Source organism: Stegodyphus dumicola, chromosome 2 (assembly GCF_044657685.1).
Source record: "Stegodyphus dumicola isolate Sdum_Otavi_A_Nest chromosome 2, ASM4465768v1".
NCBI classification, from domain to species: Eukaryota; Metazoa; Arthropoda; class Arachnida; order Araneae; family Eresidae; genus Stegodyphus; species Stegodyphus dumicola.
This window is the reverse complement of record NC_140769.1, coordinates 34509275-34525533: the sequence shown is the minus strand read 5'-3', so window position 1 is coordinate 34525533 and position 16259 is coordinate 34509275. Positions and strand designations below refer to the sequence as shown.

Below are 16259 nucleotides of genomic sequence, written 5' to 3'. Positions count from 1 at the left end.
CATGTATGTGGTACCTTTGTAAGCAAATGAGAACGTTAAAGAATTCGATAAAGAAATGTAAGAATATAGTCAACGATATAAACCAAACAACTCATATAGCAAAATTATATAAATAAGAAAGTTATTCGTCTGTTTAGTTGGCAAGTGTTAAGCCCACGAGTTCTCTCTATCTAAGGCAGATAAGCTTTCGAGAAAGACTTCCTAGGGGAAACTAATTAGCAGTTACATTACACATGCGGAAAACCAGGCAATCATCCATGCAGCCGGAGCGCTTGGGGGGATTTGAAGCCAGCTGAGGAATTACTTCAGTAAAGTAAATTTATAGAGAAAATTTCAATGAAAGATTAAAGCGCCTTGCGATTATTCTAACAGAAAGATGGAAATATCTTTTAAAGATGGTAATATGTCTTTTATAGCGCTTTGCATGGAGTTTTTTCTAAAATAGTAATTTAATGGGAATTATGCACTTCAACTAAATGCATAGAAGATAATTAGGATTGCTGAAATAATTCACGCTAATCTTGTGAGAAATAAAATTTTGTATTTATAAAAGTAATTACTGTACTATTTAAAGGAATGCAATAAAATTCATTCATATTAGCTTTCTAACCATAAAATGATATATAATTTCTAACTATAAATGATTTACCATAATTATTTGTTATTTAATAACTTATTAACAATTAAATAATGTGTTATTATGTCCAAACAGTGTGCAGTGAATGATATTCTTCCCTTTCTCATTTTTTAATTTATCCATGCATAATTACGAGGTTTTTTTGAAGTTATCTGATGGATAATATTTTATTTAGTTAATATGTGTTTTTTAAATTTTTCAATAGTTTAATAAAATTATAATATCGCATATTTTTTTCATTTTTATTTTTCACATACGCATTTTAAAATAATCAAAATAAATTATTGAATAATTAATTACATCAATTTTTAATTTAACAAAATATTTGCAGGCAGTTTGAAATATATATGCTAAGCACAAAAAGCTTTTACAGTCTTTCCAATAGGAAAATCAGATAACATATATTAAAGTCCGCATTTGTGGCAGCTACACGCTTCTGGTTCCTTCAGGTGAATAACCATTGTTCCTTGCTGTCCGAAAATTCTTTTACCGTCTTGTGTATAGCAATCTGTCAGTAAGATTTCCCTCTGCCTCATCCAAGTTTCCCTACAGCAATGACAATCCTACAAAAACAGGTATGGACATGAATAAAGCTGGGATGAAAGTTTCACCAGGCATATAAAATAAGAATGTAAGTACTACAAATAAAAAGTGCTGACATATAAGTTAAGAACAAAAATTAAATATAGGGAAACTTTGCTTAATGTGCATATAGGATATGCGATAATCAGTGATTTGCTGATTATATGATTTAGTGAAATGATACTGTCTTCGGCTTTTGCGAGTGTTGAACCAGTTAAAGCAATTTTTCATGCATTACCCAAATGCCAATAACAAAATCAGTTTTTAAAAAGTATAAAAAATTGTATTTTTGGAAAAAACGTTTGAAAACCCTAACTGTTATATTAAAAAAAGACTGTCTTTGCATCGATCAGAGTCCTAATTAGATTGGGGACCCCAGGGTAACAGATGATAAAGCGCCCCCCCCCCCTCTTTATTTTTTCTCTCAACCTTTTCAACTTTTTCCCCTGGTTATGGTTAATTACTTTATAAAGTATTTCTTCCGAACTGCCATGGTAGAGCGGTGGTGCTCGCGTCCTCCGTCACTAAACTAAACTAAACTAAATTAACATGCCTTCGTGGTGTAGTGGTCAGCACAGTCGGTGTGTATTCGAGAGGTCCGTGGTTCGAGCCCCGGTGAGGGCATTGCTCATTTTTCACTTCTTCCTGCTTCGAAATAACCTAATGTCTCTACAAAGGCGCAAGAACTATAAAAGGTGGTGGATTTCTCCACCACCTTTTTAAGTTCTCCACCACCAGGATTTGGCGATTGGGTCCCCTTATTCCCAGTAGCCCTTTAAAAGGAGGGTATATAAGGTATTTCTCCCGCCTTCTTAGCATGCCTTCGTGGTGTAGTGGTCAACACGGCGCGTATTCGAGAAGTTCGTGGTTCAAGTCCCCGCGAGAGCGAGGTCAAGTCAAATGGTTAGTTTTCGTCATTCATGCTTCGAAATAACCTTATGTCTCTACAGCTTTATTAATGATTAAAGTAGCTTTACGCACTTTAATTGAATGAAAATGTTTTCGATAGATGTTTTTTGATGATTTTATATGTTATTTTTTATTCTTGTTTAATCCTAGTAAGCAAAAAGAATATATTATATCCGAAGCTACTTGACATCATATAGAGCGCAATATAAAGAATATGCAATACAATTAAGGTAAAATATTTACCAGCAAATTATTCAGTATGCTTTAGTTTTATATTGAGATTACAAAAATCTCTTTTTTCTAAATATTAAGAAAGAAAATTTATTAACCGTTTTATCAAAATGTGAGCTCGTATTTTCAACTGAGAACAAAGCTAAACTGATTTTCTTCTCTGTCCAATAATGTTTGACAAATAGGTTTTTATTAATTTCAGTTTTGAAAATAATCGTTCAACCTTAGTTACGTCATACAAGCTGTTAAATACATAAAGTATATTATGCATACATCAGGAAAACTCGATGAAATTAACTGAGATTTATTATCAAAAATTATCCTTGAAAAACGAAATCGTTAACGAAGTTACATTTAATGATAAAATTAACTTAGATTTATCATGAAAAATTATCCTTGAAAAACGAAATCGTTAACGAAATTACATTATTCAGTCTGTTGAATGTAAGGAAATTGATATGGTTTTTCTTCCTGACGCGGGGCCTGGGGCAGTGTCGCTGTTGACCCGATGGTAGTTACGACCCTGCTTTCCATATTAAGGATATATTGCAAATGGGAATTTTCAATACAATGTAATCATACTCCTTATTTTGAACGATATAGTTCAGTTTTTGGAAGTCATACATTTTAATAGCAAAGTCCATTAAACGACGTACTAGATTTTAATAAAAGTTGAAGTTTTCTGTGTTGTAGTGATTTCAATACAAAAAAGGAAAGTAATTCAGCGCTTTAAAGAATATGGAATCGAGTCAAAAATTATATTTATTTAGGTACTGATCATTTCCCACAGCTCCCAGGAAAGATGCTTTCTAAAAGCGAAGCGATTAGCAGGAAGATAGCTACCAAGCTACCGAATGTTGGTAATTCTTTGTGCTCTAGCAAATGGAGCAATTGTTTGAAGTTGTAATCATGCATAACGTAAATATGAATGAGTTCCTATACGTAGCCTCCCTCACTCGGTAGAAAACCTTGTGTGCTTTACCTAAATTAACATCAACAATTTATCTAATTTCAAACCTTATGACAAACTCATTTTATCAGAAACTATCTCAGAGATTAATAAGATGACAAATAATAATAATCATCATAATTTCAAACGTGAAAGTTTCTGTAAGATTTTTATTCATTTGCCTGCACTGTTGCTTCTGTGTATTCCTGAGTAATGTGCATTGTTTTATGTAGTTATTTGCGACATTAAGTATAATAATTTTAGAATTTGTTTTGTGTTAAATAAAATTTGTGGTCACATGCTAAGTCCTCATTCCTCGTATAAAATTAGCTCTTTCAATTCTGACTCCAACAACGTTTAATTTTCAAAAAAAAAAAAAAAAATCTGAAAGATTTAATTAACATTTTTTCAGATTTTAAATTGCGTCCGAATTTAAAATCTATCATGTTCTATGTACTCAAACTATAAAATTCAGTTCAACAGCAATATCGCAAATTAATTTTAAAATGAGCATATCTTTAGAATTCCTGATGGTTTTGCGCGCTGGGGATAAATTTTTTTTTTTTTTTCGTACAGGTTACCATTGCTCGTTTTGAAATCGTTTAGTTTTCAATGAAAAATTCGTAGAATTGTTACAAAATCGATAATAAAACAAATTTCAAATTCAAATTAGGGCTTCCGCATGCTCATATTCTATGAAAGATTACGTTCTTCAAATTTTGATGGCTCTAGGTACCGTTGTTTTATCACAATGCGAGAAACATATATATATTTACGCAGATTCTTCATTATTTAATTTCTTTAAATATAAGACAGGGCGATAATATGGTGGCAACGATTTAAAAGTGATGCAGCCTTTTAAAGTTTTCGACGCAAAATGCCAAACGAAATATAAAGTCCTTCAGGGTAAATTGCTCCTTTGGACTAAAAAGAAAAAAGCTCAAGTAACGCAAAATATGGACAAATGCACTCCGGACAGTCGATAGCGGCAATTTTTATCACCAAGTTAGGACATTTGGCGATTTTTCTCAGTTTGGCAATTTTTCGGAAAATTCTGGAAAACGCATTTTTGAAGCCCTAAGATCGATTTTTCCTGAAGTTGCCAGAAAGCCTTGCAACACCGTACGCATGAGATTGGCGATGCAAAGAGAATTAATGGTATTACGTTTCAGGATTTACCTTGTGAATGATTAGGATATTGATGATATTTCTTATTCACTAGAAAAGAATTACTCAATATCCGCTTTCTCCTTGAGCTATTAACAGTTATTTGTTTTGTTGTGTTTCATTTTTTTAATAATAAATTTTCAGCTTCTTCAGGCTGATTCAGAATAATTATTCAAAGAAACAATCCCATATTCATAGCTCGTAATAATATCAAGGCTGTTCAGTTATTTTCAGACCCTCAGCCTTTTCATCAAAAACAGTTCTGTTTAAAACATATATAATAATGCCAGGAGATGCGGTAGCATGTCAGTGTGATATTTATGAAACTTCGCGCAAATGTCAATGAAATGTCACGCTACATAGTGTACATACGAAGACAGTCGCTGCAATGTATAATGACAGATACATTTGTGCCCGTTTACTTTTAAGTTTAAAATGTCGGTCACGGAAACTTAACAAAATGTCAAAACCAATATTTGACAAGAATGCAGTGTTCTGCCGCCAGTAATAATGACAATTCAGTAGTAATGTCACTTAAAAAGAACATATTTAAGTTTGGGGAAGACCCACCACCGGCTGAGTGGTAAAACACTGGTAGTTCGGTTCAGTGTTAGAGTCTGGGCGAACGGGCTGACTACAGGTATAGGTAAAAACATGGCGGACAACAGCGATGTATCATGGGTCAGTTGATAATACCTATCCATACTACCTAAATCTTAAAACGAAGAAAAAATTCAAGCTTTATTAGAATTTACAAAGATATGTTGAGGATATGGCAACTGAAGCTTTCCAAATGATTTAGAGTTTACATATTGTAGTACATTATGTAATCCCACCGTACGCTCCGCATCCAGTATTCATTAAAAATAATGATGTAGAACATAAAGAGATTACAATATAATTCCAATACAAATTTAAATTCACAAATTAAATTGAACATCTGTTTTGGTGTTATAAGGTATTTCTCCTCCCCTCTTCCTAGCGTGCCTTCGTGGTGGTTCGATTCCCGGCGAAGGCGTTTGCTAATTTTTCATCTTGCCTGCTTCCAAAAAAATCCTAATGTCTCTACAGTGGCGCCCGAACTAAAAGGGTTGTGGATGATGACTCTCCACACCCAGGATTTGGCGATTGGGTTCCCTAAAAACCCCAGTCGCTCTTTTTAAGAGGAAATATATAAGGTATTTCTCCCGCCTTCCTAGCGTGCCTTCGTGGTGTAGTGGTTCTGCACGCTGGGCTGGTATTCCAGAGGTCCGTGGTTCCATTCTCGGCGAAGGCGTTTGCTAATTTTTCCTCTTGCCTGCTTCCAAAAAAATCCTAATATCTCTACAGTGTGACAAAAATAACAAACAAACATAATTAGTATACACATAAACATGAGATAACTATAATTAAGTATCGTTTCCGCGGTTTTCCACATATTTAACGTGGATACGAGGCAGTTTCTCTTAAAAAGTGCTCCACGGGGTACATGCCTTCCTTGCCGTGTAGTGCCTAACGGTGGAGCACGTAATAATTAAAGTATGTGGAAGATTATCCTTATTCTGAGCGATACTCCATCAGTTGAACTCAGGAAAAAAGTTTCTGAAATCAATATTTTGGGATGAGACTGTGATTAAAGAGTCTTTGATAAATGTTCTGCATTACTCACGAGATACTATTCACAAAAAACTCTCATAAAAGTGAAACTGGAAACTAGAGCATCAGTAGTACCGGAATAGTTTTGTCCAAAATTAGTACCATCCTTTCCCTACACTCGCCTGATTTAAAAAAAAAAAAAAAAAAAAAAAAAAAAAAAAAAAAAAAAAAAGGCAAAGGTTTTGCATAGCGTTACAAAATTTATATTTCATGGCATTTTAGGAGAGTGGCATTGACACTGGACTAAATGTATAGTAGGAGGAATACTTTTGAGCGTTGTTCAGTGATTGTAAAAGAAATTCAATCCAGGGATTTAATGGACAACCCTCTTTGGGCTAAGGAAATTTTGTTCAACAGTCATCATGATATGGAAAGAATCTTCTAAAGTCGCCAAAATCTTGATACATAAATATGCTGTTTTTACGATTTGTGTGACAAAACGAAATAGTTATATTTTTTCCAGTTACTTAAACGCCTTTACTCGGCATTCTCCTAAACATGTAGCTCAACCAGCATTTAGGTGTGAAAACAAAATTTAAGCAACTGACTTTCATTAACTTTTTTGTATGATAGTTTTAACCTCTAATATAATTTTAGGAAAGTCAGATCAATAATTATTTTTATTACTTATTGTACTTCCTGAAAGCAATATTGCGTCAATAGACGTTTTCATTTATTTACCTACTTTTATTTCATATAACCAGGAATTATGCAGTGCATAAAAAAGTAAATATTGCAGTTGAATTTTTGCGGTAATTTTAATTTGATGCTCTCTTTCTTTAAATGAAGTGAACTATGCTTCGATACAATGGCAACTATTAACTGGAATTTAAGAATATTTATTTCGAAAAGTTGCGAGTCAGAGGAAAAAAGTCAGAGGAAAAAACCAGAGTCAGAGACTCTGGTTTTTTTCCTTGGGATTTCGAAAATAAATTTAAGGTGCAGGTGAGGAATACAGTCTTCTTACACCTTACTTCAACCGAATAATCATACGATCTTTAAACAAATTTCAATAACTATGCACGTAATAAAAGCAATCAGTATAAACCTGTTTTAATATTAATTTAAAGGTAGGCATTAAAATCCCCTAAAATTTCCTATCGTTACGAAAGCAGCGTAGTAAGGATAAGGCCATATAATGATCAATCAAAAATGCTACTTTATATTCAGTTCCATACAAAAAGCCTGTCCCCATTTTTTCCAGGTAAACGGACTAAACCAGATACGTTTTAAAATTTCGATTCGCAAAGCATATAACTTTTGTTCAAAAAATTCGAAAAAAAGAAATCTCCTACAGAAAATAAACAGGAGTTTCACAGCATTGTTGGTCTTCAAATCTTATGCTTTGTTTTGTTTCTGCCGAAACCACCCAGAAAGCTTCGTGATATGATGAACTAAGTTTTCTTGAAGATTTTCATACTTATAAAATTCTGTCAATTATTTAAACTCTACTAATTATTATCTGTAATATATCTACGATTATTATCATCACAAATGAATTCGTTAATTTCACTGGATATATAATTCACATAGGTCGCAACAAACATTTCGCTTAATCAACAGTACTTACCACGTATTTTGCTGCGACGCCAAATCGGCAGAATGAAAGCAACAAATACTTGGAAGAAGTTTTCTTCGATATGTTTAATAAACAGTAAAGAAAAATAAAGCATCAGACTTTAAAAGATTTTAATCCAAATAATCATGAAATTTTAAACATATTATTTCACCTACTTATAAAGTATTTAACAATTATATTTATTAACATGGCAGCATGATATGGCGAAAATCTAACATTGTACATATTATATATAATGAATTAATCAGCGACAATTTCAGTGAAATTATATCTTGAAAATATACTTTTTATTCTTAAAATTTTAAGAAGAAAAGAGAACAATAGAGATGAAAAGTATAACTAATATATATATTAAAGAACGTTATCGGTTCCCATTTCATTATATGGCCAGAAAGGTAATGAAAATTTATTATAATTCTAGAGAAATTTCACGATGAGAGTAAAAGATAATACCAATAGCACTAGATACATTTAAAAACAAAATCAACAAACAACTTTCGCAAATAACATTTCCGAAACTTAAAGAATAACGTATACGAGCACTTAAAAATGCTTGAGGGAAATATGGATCTCAAAATGGAGAGCTCTCTCGCTAACCTAAATATCGGAAATACTTTATGACTCCTCGCAAATTCTCGCCATTATTTTTAATGCCTTTTCTGCAGATAGAAGGACAATTTCTAGAATTTTCTTGCAGACGACAATAGAAGCATAAGACAAATGTACATTAATTCGTAGTAATACAAAGAAGAAAACGTAAATATATAAAAAGTATAGATATTTATAATAATTTATAAAACTGATTAGGACTTTTTATGTGCTCAGACACGAAGGTAGAAAAAAGAAAAGAAATGAATTTGAGGACATAAGAAATTAAATACTATATGCGAAATTTATTCTTTTAGACTACAATTAAAAACTCTTATTTTAGAAATTTAAATACTATTAACTGTATATGTGATATTAAATAATCTTACAGAAAATGCTGCCTGTCAAGAATATCTGCAAATACTTCAAAATGGCTCTTTTTCCACTTGATTGCCCAATATACTTTGCTCTCGAAAATAAGTAGAATAAAAAAGTTCTTTAGCCTCTCAACACTTAGATCATTAAAAGAAAATTATTTTTCTCAACAATTAAAAACCAGCATTAAGACTCTATGTACTCATTATGCCATTTAATCGTACTTTCGTAGGGTACTAATTGAAAAGTGTTCCAAGGTTATTCTGGTGTGATCAAATGTGATTATAAAAAGCATTTAAACGCAACCAACTTCGATATACTTACTTTTCTATTTCAGTTATAAGGATCCTAAGTTTTACTAACGTTTATTTTATTTTAAATCTTTACTATCACTTCTTATTTTCTACTTCCGGCCAGAATTAAAAGCTTTTAACTTATTTATGCAAATTTGTCTTGCTAACGCCAGGTACTTAAGTTGTGGCTTTTTGCCAAGCTAGAGAGAGGAAGGAGTTATTAGAAGCAGGCCGCTTGTCAAAGTAATTTTACTCGGTTGCTGGTTGCCTTCAAGGCCAGAGGTTTAATCCTCGTGATAATTTTAAACGTATCGTAGTTTTAGCAGCTCTCTGTACTACATACGGCTTTTTGTTAATTAACGGCCAATCTTGGAGTCAGGCACTTGTTTATTAATCCAAAGTTAGTTTAGTTAGAGTTTTAGTTAATATTTTTATATTCTTACGTTCAGACCACAAGTGATTGGTCTCTGTATTCCGAAGTTCCGGAAATCATTGTAAAGAGAGAAAAATAAAGGGTTTCGTATACCCTTCCTGTGTGTATTGTCTACTTCACAATTTATTGAACATAGCTTTAGTAAGCTCCCTGTTCCGAGTCAGGACAGTTAATGTTTCCAAAGCAAGTAAAGAGGAATACAAATACTGATACAGTTACATACTTCTCTCAACAAACGTGCAAATTTTGTAGAGACATTAGGTACTTTTCGAAGCAGCAAGATGAAAAATGAGCAAACACATTTGCCGGGAATCGAACCACGGACCTCTGGAATACCGGTCTAGCGTACAGAACCACTACACCACGAAGGCACGTCAAGAAGGTGGGAGAAATACCTTATATATGCCCTCTTTTAAAGGACGACTGGGATTTTTAGGGGACCCAATAGCCAAATCTTGGGTGGGAAGAATCATCACCACCACCCTTTTTAAATCCGGCGCCACTGTAGAGACATTAGGTATTTTTAAAAGTTAGCAAGATGAAAAATGAGCAAACGCCTTCGCTCAAAATCGAACCATGGACCTCTGGAACACCGGCCCAGCGTGCAAAACCTCTACACCCCGAAGGCATGCCAAGAAGTTGGGAGAAATACCTTATAGTTTTACCAATGTACCGAGGATGGCTTTTTAATATCTGCTTCACAGCGTCTTTCGATTACGTTTTCAATGTATATTTCTCCCAGAAAGCTATCTTTTAATTTAGTGCCTCCCTATTTTGACAAGAACAAATGTATCACCTCGACGACTAATCAACAATTACATTGGAAAACAAATACATTCTCTAAAGATCGAAGTAACCTTTTCACTTATCTCTCAGATATCTGGTTTCTACGCTGCAGAGCTCAGCTCGGTCTTTAAGAACTTTATCAACTTTAAAAAACTGAGGCAGCAGTTACACAATTACCATTCTCATTTAAAATTATTAAACTACAGCAGCAAAGCGAACTAACGCCTAACCCGCCGCTCCCGAAATATGTGACAGAAACGATTCAAATCAAAAGAAATATATGTTGCTTCGTAAAATTATGACAAACAAAAATCTTGTTTCCTTTACAGCTCTGAATCTAAACAAAGGCTGCTGATATGAAAGTCTGCATTAGCATTTAAAGGAAGAAAAAGCAGTTAAAAACCACAAGTGTCGTCTGCAGATACTGCGGCGGAAAAACAATTCAAACAAAGAGAATTTAAAATGATAGACAATTATTGCTTTCATCTGTAACAACACTTTAATAAACCGTTTCTTCTCGCTCACGTTTGAGACTCGTAGTCCTCAATAATGAGACTTAAGTCCTAAACAATGTATCACAAACTATTTAATTCGTCGAAATTTTCACCTTGATCATCATCTTCTTTCAAAGATTAAGGCATTGTTAAAGTAGCAAGTTTCGGAGAGAATACAGTGTTTTATAAACTAAACCATGAATAGCAAAATGTTCAAGAAAAAAATTCAACAAAGTATTTAAAGATTCCTATATTTGTGTGAGTGGGACTTCTATCTAACCGTCCAAATTCACTTACTTATGAAAAGAGTGCATTTATATTATCAAATATTTTTCTTTTCCTGTATTATATCAAAGATATGACCTCTTAATTTAATACCTTTAAAAATCCTGTGGGAGTGACCACGCTAGGTTGAATCTGTGACGTGCAAGTGCCTTCGCATTTCGTCACTGCAATTGTACCTTCACATGCTCTAACAACATTGCCTAATTCATCATATTCTTCCTTTGTCACCTGGATTGTGGAAGGCATGGTTTCACATGCGTCTTTGAACGTGCCTGACACTTCAGAAACTTCTGCAACTTTTTGTTCTCGGCCACTTGTAAGATGTAGTAAGTAAGGAAAACACCATATAAAGATCAAGTACGTTGACAGAGATGCAATCATCTGGAAAAAATGTAAAATATTAATTACTTAAGTGAAGGCAGATTGATTGCAAAATACTTAGCTTAAAAACAATTGAATCCATAACTTGAAAAATAAAACTGAAAATTAAGCAAATTTATAGAGTTTGGTGTGGAAGACTTATATGTCCAACAACATATATGTCTTATACATATAAATAAGATAAAAAATATTTAAATATTAGCAAGAATGGATTTAAATTCTTAATTTATTCCTTAATTTATTCTTCTAAAAATAAGTTCATGTAAAGAAAACCTGTCCGATTTTATTAATATAATGATTCAGTACTCTAAATAGCTGATGACACTTTGTTTTGCTCTTGTTTGTAGCACTTCGTTAAAGCTTAAAATATTGCAACCAAGGAGCATTTTTTAAAGGTACTTATCTTGTCCAGCTTATATCCCACTCAACTTGGTAACCAATAATTTGAAGTTTATGGCTTGCCAGTTGCTTGAGCTCCATAAAAATTATAAAAAGTTGGACGTTATCTCTAAACTGAGTTTTTATCATTTCAAATAGCAAAATTTCCATTTTCCTTTTTTTTTTTTTTTTTTTTTTTTTTTTTTTTTCATTTACGTAAGGAAGCAAAATGCTAGAAGAGAAATTTTGGCTTAAAGATTGAAATGTTAAAATTTAGGCATTGCTGTCTGTCTGAACTACACGCGTGCTGACCATTACACCGCGAAGTCACGCTAAAACAGCCAAAAAAAAAATACTTTATACATTTTTCATATGTATTAAAGCGTACTTTAATACATTTTTCCTTTCATTATATTAAATTAATCATTTCTAATAGTTAACTGTATTTATAACGTTTTAATTAACTACAAACTAAAAAATCAAGAATTTTCTATTTGATACCAATATGAAAATTAAAAACACTTCAAAGAGATTGATACCTCTAAGGATTTCTTTTCGTAAGTAAACAAGTGTATGGATGATTTAAATGTTTATTTAGCAAAAGAATGTACTTCTAAAGCTGTGGTATTAAAATACGTCACACGATCACTTATCTTCTTAATTTGATGACTGAACAATGTCTACAAGTGGCTAACTCAGAAAACAAAGTCAAATAAAAATATAGACGGGAATGTATGTAGGAGGTACTGCCTGAACCGAATGTCTCATCTTACGTTAAATTATTGTTAAAGTTAACGACGAACCTAAAACCATATTCCAGCATATGCTTTTCGACAGCTCCATGGCATTCTTATTTCCTCAATTCGTTGAATTCCCGCACATGACAGTAGCATCCTCTGCATAATTAACAATATGACTTTTTTCCGGTTTTTTCCTTATAGTAATTTCGTAACTCCCTGTTTTCTTAGTACAAAAAGAATACCAACAGTTTTAATAATTGGCAACTCGGAAGCAATCGTCGTCGATTAAGGCATTGATAACGTAACGCATTTTGATGAAAGAAAATTAAATGATCAGAATAGACATTGATAACATAAAATTTATTTTAATTCTAAATGATAAAAAATATTTGTCCTACAAATTTGAAATTAATTTCAATCAGCTTAAAATCATTTTTTTTTCTTTTAAAAACTGATCCAGAATAACAGCAAATTGAACTATAAATCTAATAAAATTTCAGAAAACATTTTACTAAGTTTTCAAATAAAATCATTGAAAACTAGAGAATTCAAATACATTGATTCGTAGGAGGAACTGTTTTTTTTTTTTTTTTAGGAGACTCTGATGAAATAATAATATTCTTTCTGATGTGACTTTAATGGTTTTCAAAGAAGAATGATAGTATAAAATACGGAGCTTTAAAGAAAATGTAAAAGTTTTACGTCCATAAAAGAGCTATTCCCAAAATAAATTTAGAAAAGTTCTAAAAACAAAATTTATTAAAATATGTATTATATATTACGTCCATTACATCCGTGATGGATAACGTATATAGTAAGTCATATATTGCAAATGAGGTATGTATGTGTGTACATATGACATATTATTTTAGTCTCCTGTTCGTAAAATTTGGTGATATTCAGCCATTATTGCACGAATTTTTATCATCTTTATTAATCTGAATTATTCTATAAGCACCAAGAATTTCTTTTTTAATAATGCAATACTGTAAAAATACCATCGATTCTAAATGTTTTGGCGCAAGATTGATGTGACAAATATATTTTAAACAGCCCCTCGAATGGCTCGAATGTTCAAAATGATAACAGTGATTCGAATATTGAAAGTAACAAGTATGTCATTTTGAACAGTACCTCAAATTCATTAGACGTATACAGGATAAAATTTGTGAGAGCTTTCCACGGACCACATGGTAAAAAGCAATAGCATATGCTTAGCATATGCTCAACCGTTTCTGCAGTTATTTACGTTAGTTTACGGACTTGATTTTAAAGAAATCCATTGTCACCGATAATGAAAGCATGGGTTCGCTTTAGAAATGAAACATGCAAGAACGAATGGAAAAATCTATGTTTCAAGGCCCATTCTAGCAGAGCAATTGATGGATGTTTTGGATCAGAAAGATCAATTATTCTTAGATTATATAATAAATATTCAGCTGGGTACAAATGGCTGTAGTACAACTATCTATGTAGCCGGGTAAAGTTGATAATAATTAATACTGTTATGCGTGGTGTATATGCACTGCCATCAAATGTTATTACTTTGGACTGCTACAGAAACTCATCCACACAAGGCTGCTTTGAGTTTAAAACTTTTGCAGATTTTTAATGGGAGATTAGCCTGGACACCTTAGAAACACGATATGGGGATAAGTGATTTTTACCTGTCATCAGCTCTGAAGAAACGACTTGGTTACAAATTGTGGAGTAACAATGATGCTATGCGATGATACAGGCTTAATGGGATAAGGCGCAGGCTTATACAGATAAGCAATCATCATACAGGCTTAGATCAGCAATGATACAGGCTTAGGGCTCAGAGCATCACACTTGACTTAAGATTGTAACATGCATTCAAACCTCTCGGGAAAGTAACTATTTTGTTCAAGTTTTCTGCTTTGCCACGTTATATAAAGTAGCCATTCACCAAGGATCACTTTGGGGTTAACCTGTAAATGGGAAATAATTATCCATTACAAGTGATAGCTGAGGATGAGAGATCAGTTGATTAGTTTTTGAACGCTAAGACTTACATTTTTTGAGTTACATTACGTTACGTTAATTGATTTAGGCATAGAAACTCCAGTGCTATCTGCCTAGAAGGAGGAATACCTTCATGGAGGATTTTTAAAGGAAACTGGCTCGTATCCAAGCTACACATGGGAAAACCCACATGTTTTTCCGCCAAAAAAAAAAAAAGGAAAAAAATCGTACGTGCCTCTTTCAATGGTAAAACAGGTACTAAAATTGTTTAAAAGCGATGTTCGTCCGAAACAAATGAGTATGTGATGTCAGTCTTTACATAATGCGTCTGTCGTCGTAGCGGCAACGTGAAAAATTAAATGTTCATTATGTAATTGAATGTACAGTCTATTGTGGTAAAATAACTTGTTTTCGTGGAAATAAATTTTCGTAGTCTACATTTAGGACGTCTGTGTAACTCAATGAAAACATGGAAATTATGTCCAAAGCAAGATATAAAGGCAAAAATCTTATGCAAAAATCTACAATATAACTTTAGAATCTGAAACCTCTGGTCAGTCGGTATAAGAGGAAGGGGAATGTTTTTTCCTTGATTATAAACATTTACATATACGCACACACTTTTAAAATCCCTTTTTGCTTCGCTAAAAACTTAGAAGATTTTAAGAAAAACGCATAATACAACATAAAAAGAGACGCTTTGCTAAGAACACAAGTTGGAAAATAATTTCTTAATGTTGATATATATAATAATAATAATTTCTTAATGTTGATATAAAATCTTTTCAAATGATAGCAATTATTATCAAAAATTAAATTATGTAAAAATTAAGAATGCTTATGATATTTGAGGAGAGGGACAGGACAGAAATCAGTTTCATGATTGTTAATTTTTTAGTTAAACTTAGTTGTACAAAGTTCAATCCAGCACTTAAAAAAAATTCTTTTAGAAAAATGGAATATAACTAATAGTAATTCAAAGGTTCTTACAATTCAAAGGCTCTTACATTCAATATTATTCGAAAGAAGTAATAAAGCAAACATAAATATAAAGAAATTTTCAGATCAAACGTGTACTTCTGAAAAGAATGATACAAAAAGAACAAATGCAGAATACTAATGAATACGAAATGCATTTCATATTTGTTTGTATATTTAATTACTCACCCTAAGCAAAGCGTGAGAAATTACTCTGGACAAAGAAAAATTTCTCCAAATATTACAACTTCTTTCATCAAAGACACAACTTAAAAAGTTCTGCCTCGAATGATACAGTACATTTTTCATAGCCAAATAATTCTAGTGGGCGTGTCCTAAAATAAAGTGGCCACTCAGAGGGAAAAGAGTTATAACACCGCGGGAATTTTTAACTCCTGCAGCGATGACTCTGTAGCAAACCTTCCACTACTTCAGATTAATAGAATCTTTTCTTACTTTCAGAGTACTGGTGAATGAAAACCAGCAGGGTTCATGGATACTTTGCATGAGTAAATGTTTCGAACTTCACTTGCCGGCGGGGAGTCAATACAGTTTAGAAATCTAACACTTTGAAAAATCTTTCTCATAAAAATTTTTTATGTTATTGAAATATGGCGGAAGAACAGATTTTGAACAAACTGCTAATTTTAAAAAACATATCAATATATTAATATTCTCTAAAAAATTGTATAACAAAGAATAAAAAATGCATATTATGATTTGGTTTGGTTTATGCAATTATGGCAAACCCTCGAGGGCTATCTGCCAAAGGGGAAGGACTTTCTAAGGGAAACCTCCTCGTACACACTCATATTATGAAAACAACATAGGTATACGGTTTTGAAGGATTAAC

The 16259-nt window shown here is 32.5% G+C and overlaps 1 protein-coding gene across 1 annotated transcript; it reads right to left on the bottom strand.

The window, feature by feature from the left end:
* Positions 1-863: 863 nt before the first annotated feature.
* Positions 864-15745, bottom strand: Pburs (bursicon subunit partner of burs). Its single transcript, XM_035371763.2, has 3 exons — positions 15596-15745; positions 11037-11324; positions 864-1200 (listed from the first exon to the last, which is right to left on the bottom strand). The coding sequence occupies exons 1-3, from the start codon at positions 15713-15715 to the stop codon at positions 1042-1044; spliced, it is 567 nt and encodes a 188-aa protein (XP_035227654.2). The 5' UTR covers positions 15716-15745; the 3' UTR covers positions 864-1041.
* Between the last annotated feature and the right edge of the window lie 514 nt (positions 15746-16259).

Excerpts from the sequence above, each read along its gene's own strand:
- Pburs (XM_035371763.2), bottom strand. The coding sequence starts at position 15,715 with ATGAAAAATGTACTGTATCATTCGAGGCAGAACTTTTTAAGTTGTGTC. Across the intron at positions 11,325-15,595 it reads TTTCTCACGCTTTGCTTAGG|ATGATTGCATCTCTGTCAAC; the intron begins GTGAGTAATTAA and ends CATTTTTTCCAG. Across the intron at positions 1,201-11,036 it reads CTCCCACAGGATTTTTAAAG|GATTGTCATTGCTGTAGGGA; the intron begins GTATTAAATTAA and ends CTGTTTTTGTAG.